Source organism: Anser cygnoides, chromosome 8 (genome assembly GCF_040182565.1).
Source record: "Anser cygnoides isolate HZ-2024a breed goose chromosome 8, Taihu_goose_T2T_genome, whole genome shotgun sequence".
Lineage (NCBI taxonomy): Eukaryota > Metazoa > Chordata > Aves > Anseriformes > Anatidae > Anser > Anser cygnoides.
Window position 1 is genome coordinate 18,394,120 of NC_089880.1, and position 14,781 is coordinate 18,408,900.

General features: G+C 37.6%; 1 protein-coding gene across 3 annotated transcripts in view; it reads left to right on the forward strand.

Annotated features, from left to right (window-relative positions):
- The window catches only part of COL24A1 (collagen type XXIV alpha 1 chain), a 134,972-nt gene that overhangs the window by 41,702 nt on the left and 78,489 nt on the right, over positions 1–14,781 (forward strand). For all 3 annotated transcript variants that reach the window (XM_048059107.2, XM_048059108.2, XM_013177986.3), the window contains exons 13-19: positions 2,273–2,326; positions 4,376–4,420; positions 8,529–8,582; positions 8,674–8,718; positions 9,088–9,141; positions 9,746–9,799; positions 11,353–11,406. In XM_048059107.2, coding sequence (XP_047915064.2) covers positions 2,273–2,326; positions 4,376–4,420; positions 8,529–8,582; positions 8,674–8,718; positions 9,088–9,141; positions 9,746–9,799; positions 11,353–11,406 — 360 coding nt within the window. The remainder of the gene's footprint in view (positions 1–2,272; positions 2,327–4,375; positions 4,421–8,528; positions 8,583–8,673; positions 8,719–9,087; positions 9,142–9,745; positions 9,800–11,352; positions 11,407–14,781) is intronic.

The following is a 14,781-nucleotide window of genomic DNA, read 5'->3' on the forward strand; positions in this document are numbered from 1 at the left end:
ATTGTGGTAGTCAGCAGTGCGTTGTGCCAGTGAGTCATGGGTGGCATTCAAGAAGAAAGTGAAGCTGGATGGAAGGTAGAGGCTTGTGCTCAGTGTGGAAGAGGAGGTGGCAGCAGGGTTCTCCAAAAACCTGCTTTTGCTTTGTAATGTTATTCACTATGACAGGCTTCACTGAGGCTTTTGTTTGCCTGCGTAGTAGTTTCTTTCACTCTTTGAAAGTTGGTTCTGTGCATGCTGTAGTAAGCAGTTTTTGTTTCATTTAAAAAAGCACAGCTTCTATTAGTGCCAGGCTGTGCTCTGATGATGATTTCTAGTTATATAGATCAGTTCAGTGGTTTGACACAGGGGACAGGCACCAAAAGCACCTCTGCACAGTCTTTGTGATTATCTTCATTCAGTACTGATTCCTCTGCTATCTTGTCTTTTACTCAGTCCTAAGGTTCATTCTACATCCTTTCTATAGAATCTTGTAAGCTTTATTTGATTTAAGTCCTTTAATGTAGGGAACAAACCAGGAAAACACTTACTTGGGAGCCTGTCTTGAAGTACTTTGCTGGATTACAAATGTAGAGAATGTCATCACCACTATCATTGTCTAGGGTTAAAATAACTGACCATGTCTTTTGCCACTGTGTCCCAGAGTTGACTACTCCAGTGCTCTGGGGCAGGACATTGTTTTAAAGGAAAAAAGCTTGGGAATTGCATAACGTCAGAAGTCAGACACCTGACCTTCCGTAATGCTAGTGGAAAAAAAATACTCTGACTGGTATAGTTCTTTCTAGAAAAAAAAAATCCCAAATATGATTCTTATTTTTGGAAAGTAATATAAAGTAGAAGAAAAGACGAGACTGCAATCTTTCACTGGTAAATAAATCGTTTCATGTTCATTTAACATTTTGTAAGCATTGAAGACTACAGTAAGGACATGTTAAAAGGGCATAAACAGTTGCATTTGCTCCCACTTAGTTTATCACCTCGAGGAACTGATAGGTATCGTGTTTGATATCCAAGAAAGGATCGTTCCCTTAAAATTCAATATACAACCACTTAGCAGATTTATTAAATAATTATTCTTATTTGTCATATCTTTGGCACAGTTGAAATTGAACAAAATCTCCAATTACTAAAGACTATGGCAGGAGAATTTGTTTGAATTTTGGATTGTACCTACAATTGTTTTAAAGAAAATACTTCATAGCCAAAGCATATGTATCCCATTTCTTGCCGTTGTGTGCTTGTAATATGAAATTTGGCTGACTCTCCAATATTTTTAATGCATTGTCAGTCCTGTTAGTATGATGTATAGTGCTTTTACGTACATAGTTTGACCACATTTAGGGAGAATGTTTTTACATAGCTTTCTTCTGTATGGAATTAGTTACAACCAGCAGTCAATATGACAGAACAGATGTTGTAAATTATACCAAGAATTTACTAATCCTGTCCATTATAACTATGCAAAACCAGTTTGTTTTATATTAAAAATAGGAATGGTTGTCCTTCGTATGCTTTATAATAATGTTAGATGATGATATTGATGTAATAAAACATTTGTTGCACAGTAGTAGTATTATATTACTTTCAATTTTAGGCTTATCTGTTTTCCTGTTGCATATTCAGTTCTTTTTCTACTTACTAGTGTAGTGTTATCAGCATCAGTTAGAAGATAATGGGATTATGATGACTGGGTAATCTAGTGCCCTTATAATTTGTGCTGTGCTGTGTTCCTGCTGTATATAAATAATCATCTGTGGCCTGCATCTGTGATCTGATGGCTGGCAAAACTCCCATTGTATTCTTCTTTTCACTTTATTTATAATCGATACTCCTGTGTGTCGTGGTAACTCTGCTTCTTCCAACATCTACCTGCAGTAGACTATACAACCAAAGTATGTTATTAAGAAAAGAATAGTAAATTAATCTCTGTCTATATCCTGTCAGCTGGTAACTTTTAACAAGATAGACACTGTCAAATACACATTTTGTGTGTGAGAAATTTTATAGTACGCTTTCAGTGCCTTGCAAAAATTCGGCCACTGGTGTACAGACTGAGAATCAGTTAAATCTGCTGAGTTGACCACTAACCTATGAACCTCTATTGATTAAATGATAAGACAGTAATGCTATGTGCGTCACACCTTACAGTTATGGCAGTAGATTGTTGAGATTTGCCTGGCCATAGTACACTCATAAAAATTAGTTTAAAACAAACAAAGCGCTTAGACCATCCTTTGTGTCTTGGACAAAGAAAACATTTTCTGTTCTGCTTCAGGGTTTTCCAGGTGACTTTGGAAATAGAGGCCCCCCAGGCCCAGATGGGAATCCTGTAAGTATTATATTATGTTTTAATTAACATAGTAAAATATGTAACACTCAATATTAACTCCTCTCCCAAACAGAAAGGAGATTTATGCCTGAAAAGCAAAGTATTGAAGTCCACAGGAAAATTTTGCGCTGTTACTTTTATGTGGAAAGTGCGAGGGTAGTTCTGTAGTAAGCAGGTGTATTAGAGAAGACAACTGCACAGTTGCTGAGAGCACAGTTTCCACTCTTGCAGGTGCTGACTACCTTGAGAACCAGGTGTCTTACTGTCCTCATTGCATTGCTGATGAATGTCTCGTCTCCAAAACTTCTTGCACTAGATATGATTTTGTATTTCTTATTTAAACCATTATTCTAGGATCGTCTTAACAAATGGGATTCTGCCTCTGTGCCCAAACCCCAGCTTTCGTATACTTATGCATTTGATAGTTGATTTTGTCCTTTGAACTGTTACTGAACACAATTATGTCATTTTGAATACAAGTATGTCATTTACTGCATTATAATCAGTATGATAACAGCTTTGGCTTTGGCATTGTGCAGACTTGAAGTGCTCTCGTGGTATGGTGTTCAAACTGCAGCACAGTCAAGTTGCTTTACTGGCTACTGTCAAAGAAGCTTTGCTGTCTTGCTCTATTTGTAGGGAACTCTTGGCTGAAGACTCCAAACTCAAATTTCCTTTGATATGGGAAAACAGTGAAAAGACAAATGACCAATCAGTGCTGGGCAAAAAAGCAACTGATTTGAATCAGCTCTTCTTGCTGGATGCTGCTTTGGAAAGTGCAGTCAGTTTGTCTCTAAAGACTGTTCTGATACGGACCGGAGTCAGCAACTGGGCAGAGATGGCCTTTCTGAAGGCTTGTCCTTTCCAGACACCCTTATGAGGAATTTATTTTAGAAAAGGTTATGCAAATTTTGCTGCTATAGCTGTTATCCTCTGATGCTAATGTTTTGGAGCATAAGGAAAAAAATATTCTTCATTTCCTGTCACTGAGGCAAAGTTCCCCTTGTGGGAATGTCAGGTGATGCCAGCATGTAGCTTTTCATCCTCAAAGCACTCTGAGGGGTTATGTGACCTGCTGCTTGGCAAATTATATCAAAAGGTGAGTTCTTTCCCCCCTCTTTGTACTCCCAAGTCTCCCTCATTTCCTGAGAAAGCAGAGATGCCCTTTCCACAAGATCTGAGGAAGAACAGTACTTTAACAGAATTAAACTCAGAAAGCCTGGATCTGAAATTAGACTTACCCATTACAAAGAAGCCTGTTTTAACACAAATATTTGCAGACAAGTTCCTTCTAATCTGTCAAGACAACTTCTGATCTTGCTGCCTTCTCAAACAGGCAGCAACACTTCCCCCTCCTCCCCCAAAACTCACCCTGCAGGGCTTGTTCAAGCAAGGGGCCCGAGCTGCAGCTGCAGGGGCCTGCAATGCTGATGGAATATTTACAGAGCCTTTTCCTGAGCTGCAGCGGAGACCAGAGGCTGCCTAGGAAGCCTGTGGTAGCAGGAGCTTGAAGGGAAGACTCTTCTTCCCATCTTCCCTGTGCTGATGACATTTGTCGCCATGCCTGATTTGTTCTGTTTAACAGAGTAATGCCATCTGCATCCCCAACAACCCCTCAGTTCCCTGAGTGTCAGTCTGCTCTGGAGGGTTTTGCTAGAGCAAATTTTCCATAATTTTCCATAAAGAGTGTAGCCTTTAATTTGCAAAGGCCTTTCAATGAACTGAGCTGGTATTCTATTTATCTTCTAAGGAATCTATATAAATTTTCCAGGTGTTTGTTTTTTTTCTCCACACAAAAATGTTTTCTTCTTCCCACTTGAAATACGAAGGTAACAATTCTGATATTTCTTGGTAATGCAGGAATGATTTCATGATGCAAATACTGTGAGATCCAACTCTGCAATCAGAGGTTTTAATAAGCATGTTCTCCTACAGAGTGAAAATCTGTCATTCTTGAGGAACTCGCTATATAAATCCCAATGTAATTGCTTTGCAGATCACTGAGAGTGAATACATGTTTATTATAATCTAAATTCCTTGTCTTTGTAGGGAATTGTTGGTGGTGTTGGTCCTCCTGGATTTCCAGGACTAAGAGTGAGTACACATCAACTTATTTTGATATGGCTTTGAATATTTGTTATAATATTGTCTTGTATGTTTGTGAAATAACAAAAATAAATACAAGAATCCAGAAATTCTGACAGTTGTTTAAGCAGATTGGTTTATATAGCTGTGATTTTAGTTAAAGTCACTACACAAAGTTGCTGTCGTATTGCTGGGTATGAAGCACTTATATATTTGGTTTGGGTTTTGTATGCTTCAGATGTGTCTGGGTTTTTCATTTGAAATAACGAGCTTTTTGAGTTTCTACTCCTAAATCCAGCATGACTTTTTGAAAATGTGCAATGCTTTCAAAAACCCTTTTTAATGTTCACAGTCCTCATTAATTCCTGTATGTGGCTACCAAATTATAAGCAAAATTAATTCCTAAGCAAAATTACTTTTTATATGCAGTATCATGTCCGATTTTTTTTAATGTTTTCAGAATTATGCGCTGCCCATTATGGACTGGCAACTGCAGTTGTATAAATGCAGTTGCACCAGAGAAACTCTGTGACATGAATGAGTTGTGTAGGAGTTAGAGGTGGGATTGACTGTGATACTTTTGTATCATGTAGACTTCCTAAAGTAATTCAAGTGTATGCTGGTAGAGGACTTGGGTTTGATTCTTGATGTTGGCTCAGTCAAGGCCTACCTACACAGCAGTGTTCATAACATGGGAGAAAATAGCATGTTTTCACTTCAGTTAAGAAAGCCATAATTGTGTCCAGTGTGAGTTGGGTTTTTTTGTTTGTTGGTGGGGTTTTCTTGATAGCTTGAGATCTAAAACATCCCTGATATGTTTGTTAGTTTACGTTGATGGTCATCTAACTTTTCCTTTGAAGTGTGACAGTTGATCGTCTATTGTTATCATCCTCTTACCATCTGCTGATGCTTCCTTTGACTGAAAGGAATTAGAGACTTTTATGGACCAGAGAGCTCCTTTGATTCCTACACCTGTGTTTGTAGCTGAGGTGTATGTATGTATGCTGAAAACTCTAACGTTTTTAAAGGCAGAAATGTTTTTGCAAATGAACTTCTGGTCTTAAATGAGTGTATTGCTTGGGATGACAAATGTATGAATAAAAATATGTACAGACAAGTGCTTATGAAGTACAAATGCAGCACATTAAAGGTAGGGTCATTGTGCACCTTTCTGACAGCCTAATAGATCTTATGGATATCTTAAGGTGTTTTTGAAGGTGGTGGTGGTTGTTGTTGTTTTGTTGTGTTTTTTTTTTAATGTGTCCTTGAGCAGCATTTCTAACATGTCTTGGCTCAATGAGTCTCTGTGGTTGATAAGACCTTACTGGTACAGCAAGATTTTGCAGTTGAGGAAAATGGCACAGCAACGTTTGCTCCAGATTTCTGAACAGCCTTTGGAGGCTTCCAAGGCATTGGAAAACCTACCTGGAATTTTGAAATAAGTTCAGAATACAGCTAAAGAGAACTCCAGTATCTAATTGTCCTAATGATTCTTGTGTAGATGCTAACACAGTGTATAAGCATGATCAGCAACATTTATTATTACGCACCATCTGTTCGTGTCTCTGCACTGCATCATACTGGTGCTCTGGTTCCCAGCTTCCCAGTCAGTAAGATAATTAGAAAAGCTCTGCTTTGTTTCAGAGGTTTGTTTTTTGTTTTTTTACAAGGGTCCATTGTGCTCTTTAAACTGTAGCAGAGTTTCACGAAGAGGAATTTCAGCTGACCCTACCACCACCAAGCACAATTTCTGTTGTGTAGTCCTGTTCCTGTACTAAACCAAATGGTTTTGTACACCTCTGGCCTCTGTTTTTACATGGCCCTTGCTCACGCAAAGGCCAGTTGCCATTTAAAACTGAGTAAAGAGCTAGAGATCTCAACATTTGTCCTAAAAAACTTAGTGAATTATACAATAATACACATTACATCGTTACAAGATACAGTGTTGAACATGAGATTGAATGTAATATTATTCTGGCAGAACCCAACATGAATTCAAATAGCTTGTCCAGCCCAGCTGTATGCATTGTCAAGAGCTAATTATATTTTTGTGTTTGTTCAGGAGAAGAATGGCAAAGCAAGCAGCATTGGCAAGCTGTGTCCAAGAATTCCTTCTTTCTATGACTTTCTAAATATACAAAACTGTTGCCAAGCTCAGAGCTTTGGCTTGCTGAGCAGTCAGTCTCAAGATTTGCAAGGCCAGGAGTTTTCGTAAGACAAGGATTTTGAGAAAACTTGCAAGTACAGTTATCAGAGCTAGCCTTTTTAAACGTTTTTTTCTTTAAAAATAATGATGATAATAAAAAAAATCCTAATACTAGGAAACATTAGTTTTCCTTTGCTGATATCCTGTCTTTTTGACAGGTAAAAGAAACTTGGTTTTAGTTTAACTTGTTGTATGCTTTTTGTAGCTGAAGTAATTTGTTTCCTTTCTACTAGCAGATTTTAAAACTGATCGATGTGTGCTAACATAAAGCAATGCTGATGTAGACAGAGGTCAATTTCAAAAATTGACAGACTTCCTTATTCAACTCTTTTCTTATCAGTGACCTCAACTCTGCATCTTCACGTTAGGGTAGAAAATGTGACAGTTTCCTTCCTTTTTTCTATGTGAACGCCAAGTGGAAGGAAAGGTTATCAAATTTAATAGAGGCAGAAGGTTTTCAGACCTTCCTCATGCCTGAAGTTCAACACAAGTGTGAAAGTTGGGAATAAGGTTGATGTCCTTTGAGATAGTTTCATTTTTGTGTAGTTCCATCTCTTTGCTGTTAATTAGGCCAGGCAATATCTCTGGAGACTGTGGCAGGACTTTCATTAACCTGAATTTTGTTCCTGTTTTGGAATTCCTTCCCATTGCTTTTGTAAGCTAAATTTCCCAGCTCTCTGCTTTTTCAGTCAATGAAAGGTCTTGTTACTATAAGTACATGTTTCGACACATGGTATCTTTAATACAGCAATGTCTTGCTGAACTAATATGTACAGCTCAAGTAAGAGACAATACTATATTTGATTTATCTTGGCACGAGCTAATGTGACGACATAGTCTATAAGCAGTTATTGAATTATGAAGCAATACAGAGCGGCAATCTTCCTAGGAGTTGTACCAAGCACCACTGGGAAGACAAGATGTTCTTCCTTTTCCTTCAGCAATCCATGAGGTTGATAATGGCTGCAGAAAAATGTTTGTGCTAACATTACATAAAGGACCTCCAGAGAATAACGTGTGCTGAACTGGGAATTGGTAGGTCCACCTCAGCTTTTTCATGTCACTTTCAGCAAGTGACTAAAGGTTTCTGTATTCATGTTTGTTGCTAAATTCTTGCATAGTCACAGAGGTGTAACATTGCCTTTTTTTTTTTCCCAGAGGTAGAATATGCAGAAAGTAGATTTCCTTTTATCTCTGTAATACAGCTTTAGTTATTGCTGGATCATTTCTTATATTTAGTTCACAATCTTTAATATTATCGCTTGCTGTGTTGATCATTTAAAATTCTTATTTTTTTTTTTAAATTCTGGTTCATTTTTCATTTGTCATGAAACTGTAGATTTAAATCCCACAAAGGAGGCAGGTAAGAACAGCTTGAAGGTACATAAGAACAGAAGAAGTTAGCATGCTCATCTTAGGTTAAGATTGCACACTTAGTATTTGGGGAGAATCCCATCTCCTTTTTAGCTTAAAGAAGTAATGGAGAGATGAGAAATCCTAGAAAAAGTCACTTTTTATTCCATGTCATAATTGGCAGTAGAATAATTCCTTTAAGCCAAATTTGATGCTTACAGCATAGTGTTGTCATGTAACCCTCAGGACAGAGTGAATAGCCACTGAATGTGCAGCTGTAGTACAAAGGAAAGCTTCCTTATTCTGCGCTGCACAATGCAGCTCTATCTTCTCTTGGATACGTCATCTGCAGGAAAAGATGGAAGTTTGATTCCTGGTGTTTCTGTTCATGTACATGGGAGCTATAAGATGAAGGGTTTATAATATGAATGCTTTTTCCATGAGAAATTAGTCTGAAAACAATTTTGGTTTATCTATGTGGTACAGGAAATGCTACAATTACCAGTCTCTCCACTTCATCAAATGTTTAATGTAGCCACCTTTCTTCCTGTCTCTTAGGGTGACATTGGGCCAGCAGGACCAAGTGGACCATCAGGAATTCCAGGGCCTATGGTATGGTGTCGAACATTCCCACAGCCAAGTGCCTATGCTGCTTTCCAAATTATTGGAATACATTGGATTTTTGTTTTCTTCATTTTAATAGGGTCTCCCAGGGAGTATGGGACAGCCCGGAATGAAAGGTGATAAGGTGATTTAAATATTTCCGTTATCCCAGAGATGTAGTTCTTTCAAACCCCTGTCATCAAATCTTGAAAATAACCTGCTTGACAAAGCCTTCTATTTTCCTTTTGATTTCTCTCTTTCAACTTGTATTTCTTAAAAATACTTCAGGATCTGATACTTTGAACAAGCTTTTGGACAGAGTACTGGACATAAGAGTAGCTCATTGCTATGTCTGTAGGGTTTCATGGAGCAGGTGCTTCAGGACCACATACTGCATTGTCATTCAAAGATCCATGTTAGTTTTAAATATTAAATATTGAATTCATCTTTCTCCTTTTCCGAGAACTACTCCATTCTAAACTAGAAATATGTCTGTATAAAATATGTTGTTTAGGGTGAGCACGGCCTTGCAGGAGATCCAGGAGACCAGGGGTACCCAGGAGACAAGGTAACTTATAGTTGCATTGTTCTAAAAAATTGTCCCTTTTCAGACATTTCTTTAGGTTTCTGAGTATTACAATACAATAACTCAGCTGCGTAAAAGAAGAATGCAGTAGTTACTGGATGCCACTGAATTAACACTTTTTAAAGAAATACTATGCTAATTAAAACTTAGTTGGGGAAAGTAATGAGCGAAGACAAGTAAAGGGCATGGGCAGAATAATGGCTGCTGTCTGAGATGCATCAAACAAGAAAATAATTATGGTGTAATATGAAACCTGCTAAGAAACTATTGTAAAAAATGCTTTCCCTTGAACCTTGCTGTTCATCTGCACCTCACCTGGATCAACTGTGGTTAGCAGCTGCACATGATCTGGTGTTCTCCTTCATACGATGAAACACTATCTTCTTTCCTATGTGACTAGTACATCAAAAGTCTCTGAAATAGCACATCCTGTGAGAACTCTTTTGTTAAGAGTTTAATGTTAGAAGTCACTTCTGATCCTACGGTTATTTTGAAGAATGTTTCAGGTGGCAAAGTGTAGTGATCTATTGCTTCTAATGTAACAACAATATATTTTCATTTGCATTTAATGGCTTTCTTTTTTCAGGGTGCTCCTGGTTTACCAGGACCCCCAGGGATCAGAGGAAAACCAGGACCCCCAGTAAGTTTAGACATAAAGTTTTGCTTTCAATATATCACTGCATATTATTATGTTTGATACTTCTTTGTATCTTATGCTCACACTGCATGTAATCCTCTAGAAGCTACCTACATCAAAAAGCATGAAGAATAAGGTCTAAGCTGCTTTTGTTTCTATTTAGAATGAGTCAGATCCTAGCATGTGTGAGACAATATCACAGAGTTTAGTATGTGTGTCAGATTTTAATATGGGACTTCTTATTACATTAGTTATTCTTTGACACTCATTTTGCTGGGGGAATAGACATGTTGGTAATGTTTGAAACAAATCCAGCTGAGAGTTCTGGGAGCTGCCAAGATGACCATTAGGGCTAGGTGGATTTGGAGAGAGTGTGGGATTAATTAATACTCATTAATACTGGTCAGTCATTTCTCACAGGGATGGGAGTAGTCATGAATTCAAGTATTTACTGATTTGTAGCAACTTTAAAAGCATCTGTGTAGTGCTAGCATTTCTGCTAGGTTTATAAATGTTGAGGCATGAAAGGCTTACCTGGCTTTTTCCTCAGCTGTTTTTAGCACTACTAGCAGCCTCTTTTCTTGTGTATAATTTAAAGCAGCCAATACCTAATGTTTTTAAAAGATTAATAACTCCAGTCTTAGTTTTTATCATGGTCCTTTAGACTCGACAGGAATAGCTTTTTGTCTCAGAGAATTTATATTATAAACTCTAATACTACAAAAAGACTTATGCAAGTTTACTTAAGCTTATGTGGGAAAGCTTGGCCTATTTGTACTTAAAGATAAACATGTGCATCAGCCTTTTCCTGATCAGGTGTAGATTTTAGGCACCAACTGAATGTGATCAGCATCTTGACTTCTGTTAAATTAAGATAAGAGACTTCAGTCCTTCAAGTAACATTGTAGAATGCATTCACATTACAATCATTTTCATAAAAAAATGAAAAAAAGATTTTTCAAGGTCAAGGTTGAATTTAGCTCAGTGAACACACAGTGATGGCAGCAGCAGTAAACGTTCAAAAATGTGGAAGAAAAGGTAGACTTTTGAGAAAAATTTTGTTCAGTTTTTAGGTGTGTAAATATTTGTATATAATGGAGTCACTATAACATGCAGGTAGGGCCCAATTTTGCTATTGGGCAAATTATAGTATTAATAATATTCGTATAATTAATAATATTTGCAACAGTAATTGCAAAACTGCCATTAACTGTCTTGGACATGAATGAACAGTTAAGCTAGAGAGGTAGGTTTATAAAGCAATATCTATAAGACTTATTTCCTTAACTTTTAAACAATGTGTGATTTTTTATTATGAAAACAGCTATATATTTCAAGTTTTGCTTTATACAACTGTGTGGACCATTCCAAAGCACCCAGTTTTATTTTTCTGAAAAAAAATAAATATATATATATATATTATTGTGACTTGAATGAGATATGAAGAACTAGAATTTATATCCAAATAGAAGAAGGTATAAAATGTGTTTAAAATCTTAATAACAATCTGTTGTTTAAAAAATACATATATCACAAATATGTTTTCCTTTTTTAAGGGAAAAATTGGAGATCCTGGATCCCATGGACCATTGGGTCCACCAGGTCCTGAGGTAAGAAGTTGCTTGATAGATATAAACTGAATGTTACTTAGTTCTGAATTACAGAAATCTGTGAAGCAAACACCTTTACCTCTAAGATTGGTGTCTTAATTGAATCGGAGAGCACTTCTTAATCAGTTATTTCCAGTGCTTGTGTTCTACTCCCTAAAGTACGAAAGATTCTAGCGCATATTTTTAATGCAAAATATTAATATGTGCAATTCTTGAATAAAACAAGTGCCTCATTCACTTATTTGATTCAGATTAGTTCTTATCTGAAACCAGGTGTTATGGCTTACACCTTAAATGGGGCTCATGTGATGTCTTGAACACATGAATTCTACAGGATTCTAAAAATTGGATTCTTCAAGCCTGGTTGCATATTTATCTCTTACAAAATAACTGTATTTGGAAGGAATGCAAAGAATAAACACTGGTTACGTAGGAAGCATTGCAAAGCACTTTAATCTGTCTCAGCAGTTGCCCAAGAACAGGGCATAATAATTAGTATTATGGAAGTGTACATAGAAACTAATTCTGTCCCTGAATCATTCCATTTGGGTGCTCTTTGGCATTTATACCATGGGCTATTGGAAAAAATGCTGCTGGACACCCACACACATACAATATATGTGTATCCGTGCTGGAAAGGTAAAAGGAAAAAAATCAGATTTTTTTTAACCAGGTGTATTTACTTTTTTTTTTTTTTAATACATTTGGACTATGTTTTAGCAATAATGGTTGTCCTGCCTTACAAGATTTAACTCTGGGAGTGTATCTCCTCTGCCTTTCATAAGGGGGAACTGAAGGGTTCTGATCTTCACAGAACAAATTATTGGGTTTTATCACCTGATTTGCTATTATAGCTCCTCTAAGTCCTAGATAACACAGATTTTCTTGTTGGATGTGACCCCTCATTGAGAGAAAACTCACTGGGAAATGCGTGGTAGTAAAACAAGACAGTCTTTTTAGGCAACGCCAACATGTTTTAGTCAATGGCAAGAGATTATTTTCATGCCCTTCAGTTACAATGAAAAATGCACAAAGCCTGTGCATGCTGCCCAGAGCTGCCTCTTTCTGTGGCTCAGGATCTCATATTTTGTGATCCTCTTTGCTGTTAGCATAAGATGTTCCTGCATTATCCTCTTTGTATAGCTGCCAGCAAGGAAGACCTGCAACAGGTTAGTATCCAGCTGTTGGTCTTGAACCTTATTCCAACCCAAGCATGCTATTCCTTTAGGCCTGGGGAGAAATTCGTCACTCAGGGTTAGTACCCTCACGGCAGGTTGTACAGGAAATCTTCCTGTCTGACAATCTCACCATTTCCTTTTGCTCAGGGGTGCGGAATTGCTTCAGCCATTAGAAGGCAAATAAAGTGCTTCATGTTAAGTAATCAAAGCATGTAATTAAAGCAGGTGTTTTCCTTTGAATATTTGTCTACAAAACATAAGGTTTAAAACTACAAAGCAGTGTTTCACTTGGTTTTAGTCACACAAGGCAGATCCATATAAAGTAAAAAAAAAAAAAAGTTTTGACTGTATTACGCATACACACAAAAAGCATGGTCACCATATGGCAAAATAAAAGAAGTAGAAGGGAGGTTGGACAGCAGTATACCAGGATCTTGAACAAACTGGAAATTTCAGAAGTTCTGTAATAATTTTGGTATATGAAATACGAGTGACGAGTGCAGGTTTTCCTACAAGAAAATCCTGCTGGCCAACAAGGACAGGCTAGATGGGGCTTTGAGCAGCCTGGTCTAGTGAGAGATGTCCCTGCCTGTGGCAAGGGGTCAGAACTAGATGGTCTTTAAGGTCCCTCCCAACCTAACCCATTCTATGATCACTAATCCTGTTTCTTTCACAAAACAGGCTGGTCAAACAGGGCTCCCGCATTAGTGGGAGCAAGCCTGGCAGGCTTTGCTCATTCTCCCAGGGTCTTGGCTTTTTATATGCAGGTCAGCAGTGAATTGCTTTCTAAATCTTTCCTCTGTAGCTGTTCAGCTTGGGTGCACCAAGCTGACATTGAAATAAGCCACCCACTCGTAGCTCTGTTTGGGAACTGCAGTGCTGACCAGCAGGAGCAGGTGGGGAAGGGACAGAGGTCTCTGCTCGCTGTCGGGGTGGCTGTAGGAGGTGGGGCTGCCAAGTGTAAGATTGCTGCAGCGTCAAGCAAAATTCTCTTCTGGGTATATTGCCACAGAGCTCAGTTTTGTTGTATGCCTGAATGCTTGCTGCTCACAAAGCACTGGATATCTTTAGTGAACGCTTGACAGAGTGTATTCTTCATCTGTGTTTGCATGTTTTCCTGCTTTGTTATTCATTAAAAAAAAAAAGGAAAAAAATGCAGAAATGCCAGCTTTTTGAGAGCTTTTTTTTTTATGTATAGCAACTAGAAGGTGCAGGTCTCACTTTAAGCCCACAATTAGGCAAGGTTTTAACAGGCTTCTGTGTGTATTCAGAATATTTTTATTTATAGGTAAATTTTGCTCTATGAATCACATTGAATGTGATTCACCCATGAACAGTGGTGATACTTTCCTTCAGATGTGCTTTGAGTATTATAAATAGGTTTCAGCTGGAGTGGAGGGAGCATTAGTCATTATCTTCAATAGAACTTTCTTCATCTGTGCATTGTTTTGATCTGAGGTTGTTAGCTTATTCTTTTGGGAAGGTGCTCATATGGGATTCAGCTGCTTTGTTTCATGCTGAAGGCAGTAGCTTACAAAAGGAAAAGAATGCATTCAAATCATAGTAAACAGTCAAAAAGGCACATATTTTCTAAGTGAATCACTAGTTGCTTTGAGTTGCTCACTTTAAAAGAGGGAAGTTTATTTTTAATGCTTGTTTTATCTTATCACATGATGTTTTGAGTTGTGCGGACAATGCCATGAATGCAGTAATAACATAGTCTTCTCTTTCAATATTACATCAAACAAAATAAAGTGTAAATGACTTGGCAGGAATATAGAAATAAAGACAATTTTATAGCTGAATTAATTGCATGTCCCGGCATATGTCTGAAGAGCTGTTCTTACTGTAGAACTGTTTATATTTTATGCTTGCCTTTGCACAGAATCTTTAATGTGTCCTTTCATAAATTTACTTGACATAAGTACCTCTCTGTTCTTTTTTTTTTAGGTGTATTACTTTTGCAGAAATATTCAGTTTTCCTTGCCTTTTTAATGATATTGAACAATGTTTTTCCAGATGACCCTCCCGTGTTCTGTATTTTCGGAGTGAAACAGTCTTTGCCTGTTGGGTCCTAGGCTGTTTTTACAGACCTTCGTAGGTGTTTTGCATTTGTCTTCTTGGAGACTTTCCTTTTTCAGGCAGGGCTGTCTTGAGACCCCCCTAGAAAGGAGGGTACATACAAATAAATCAAACT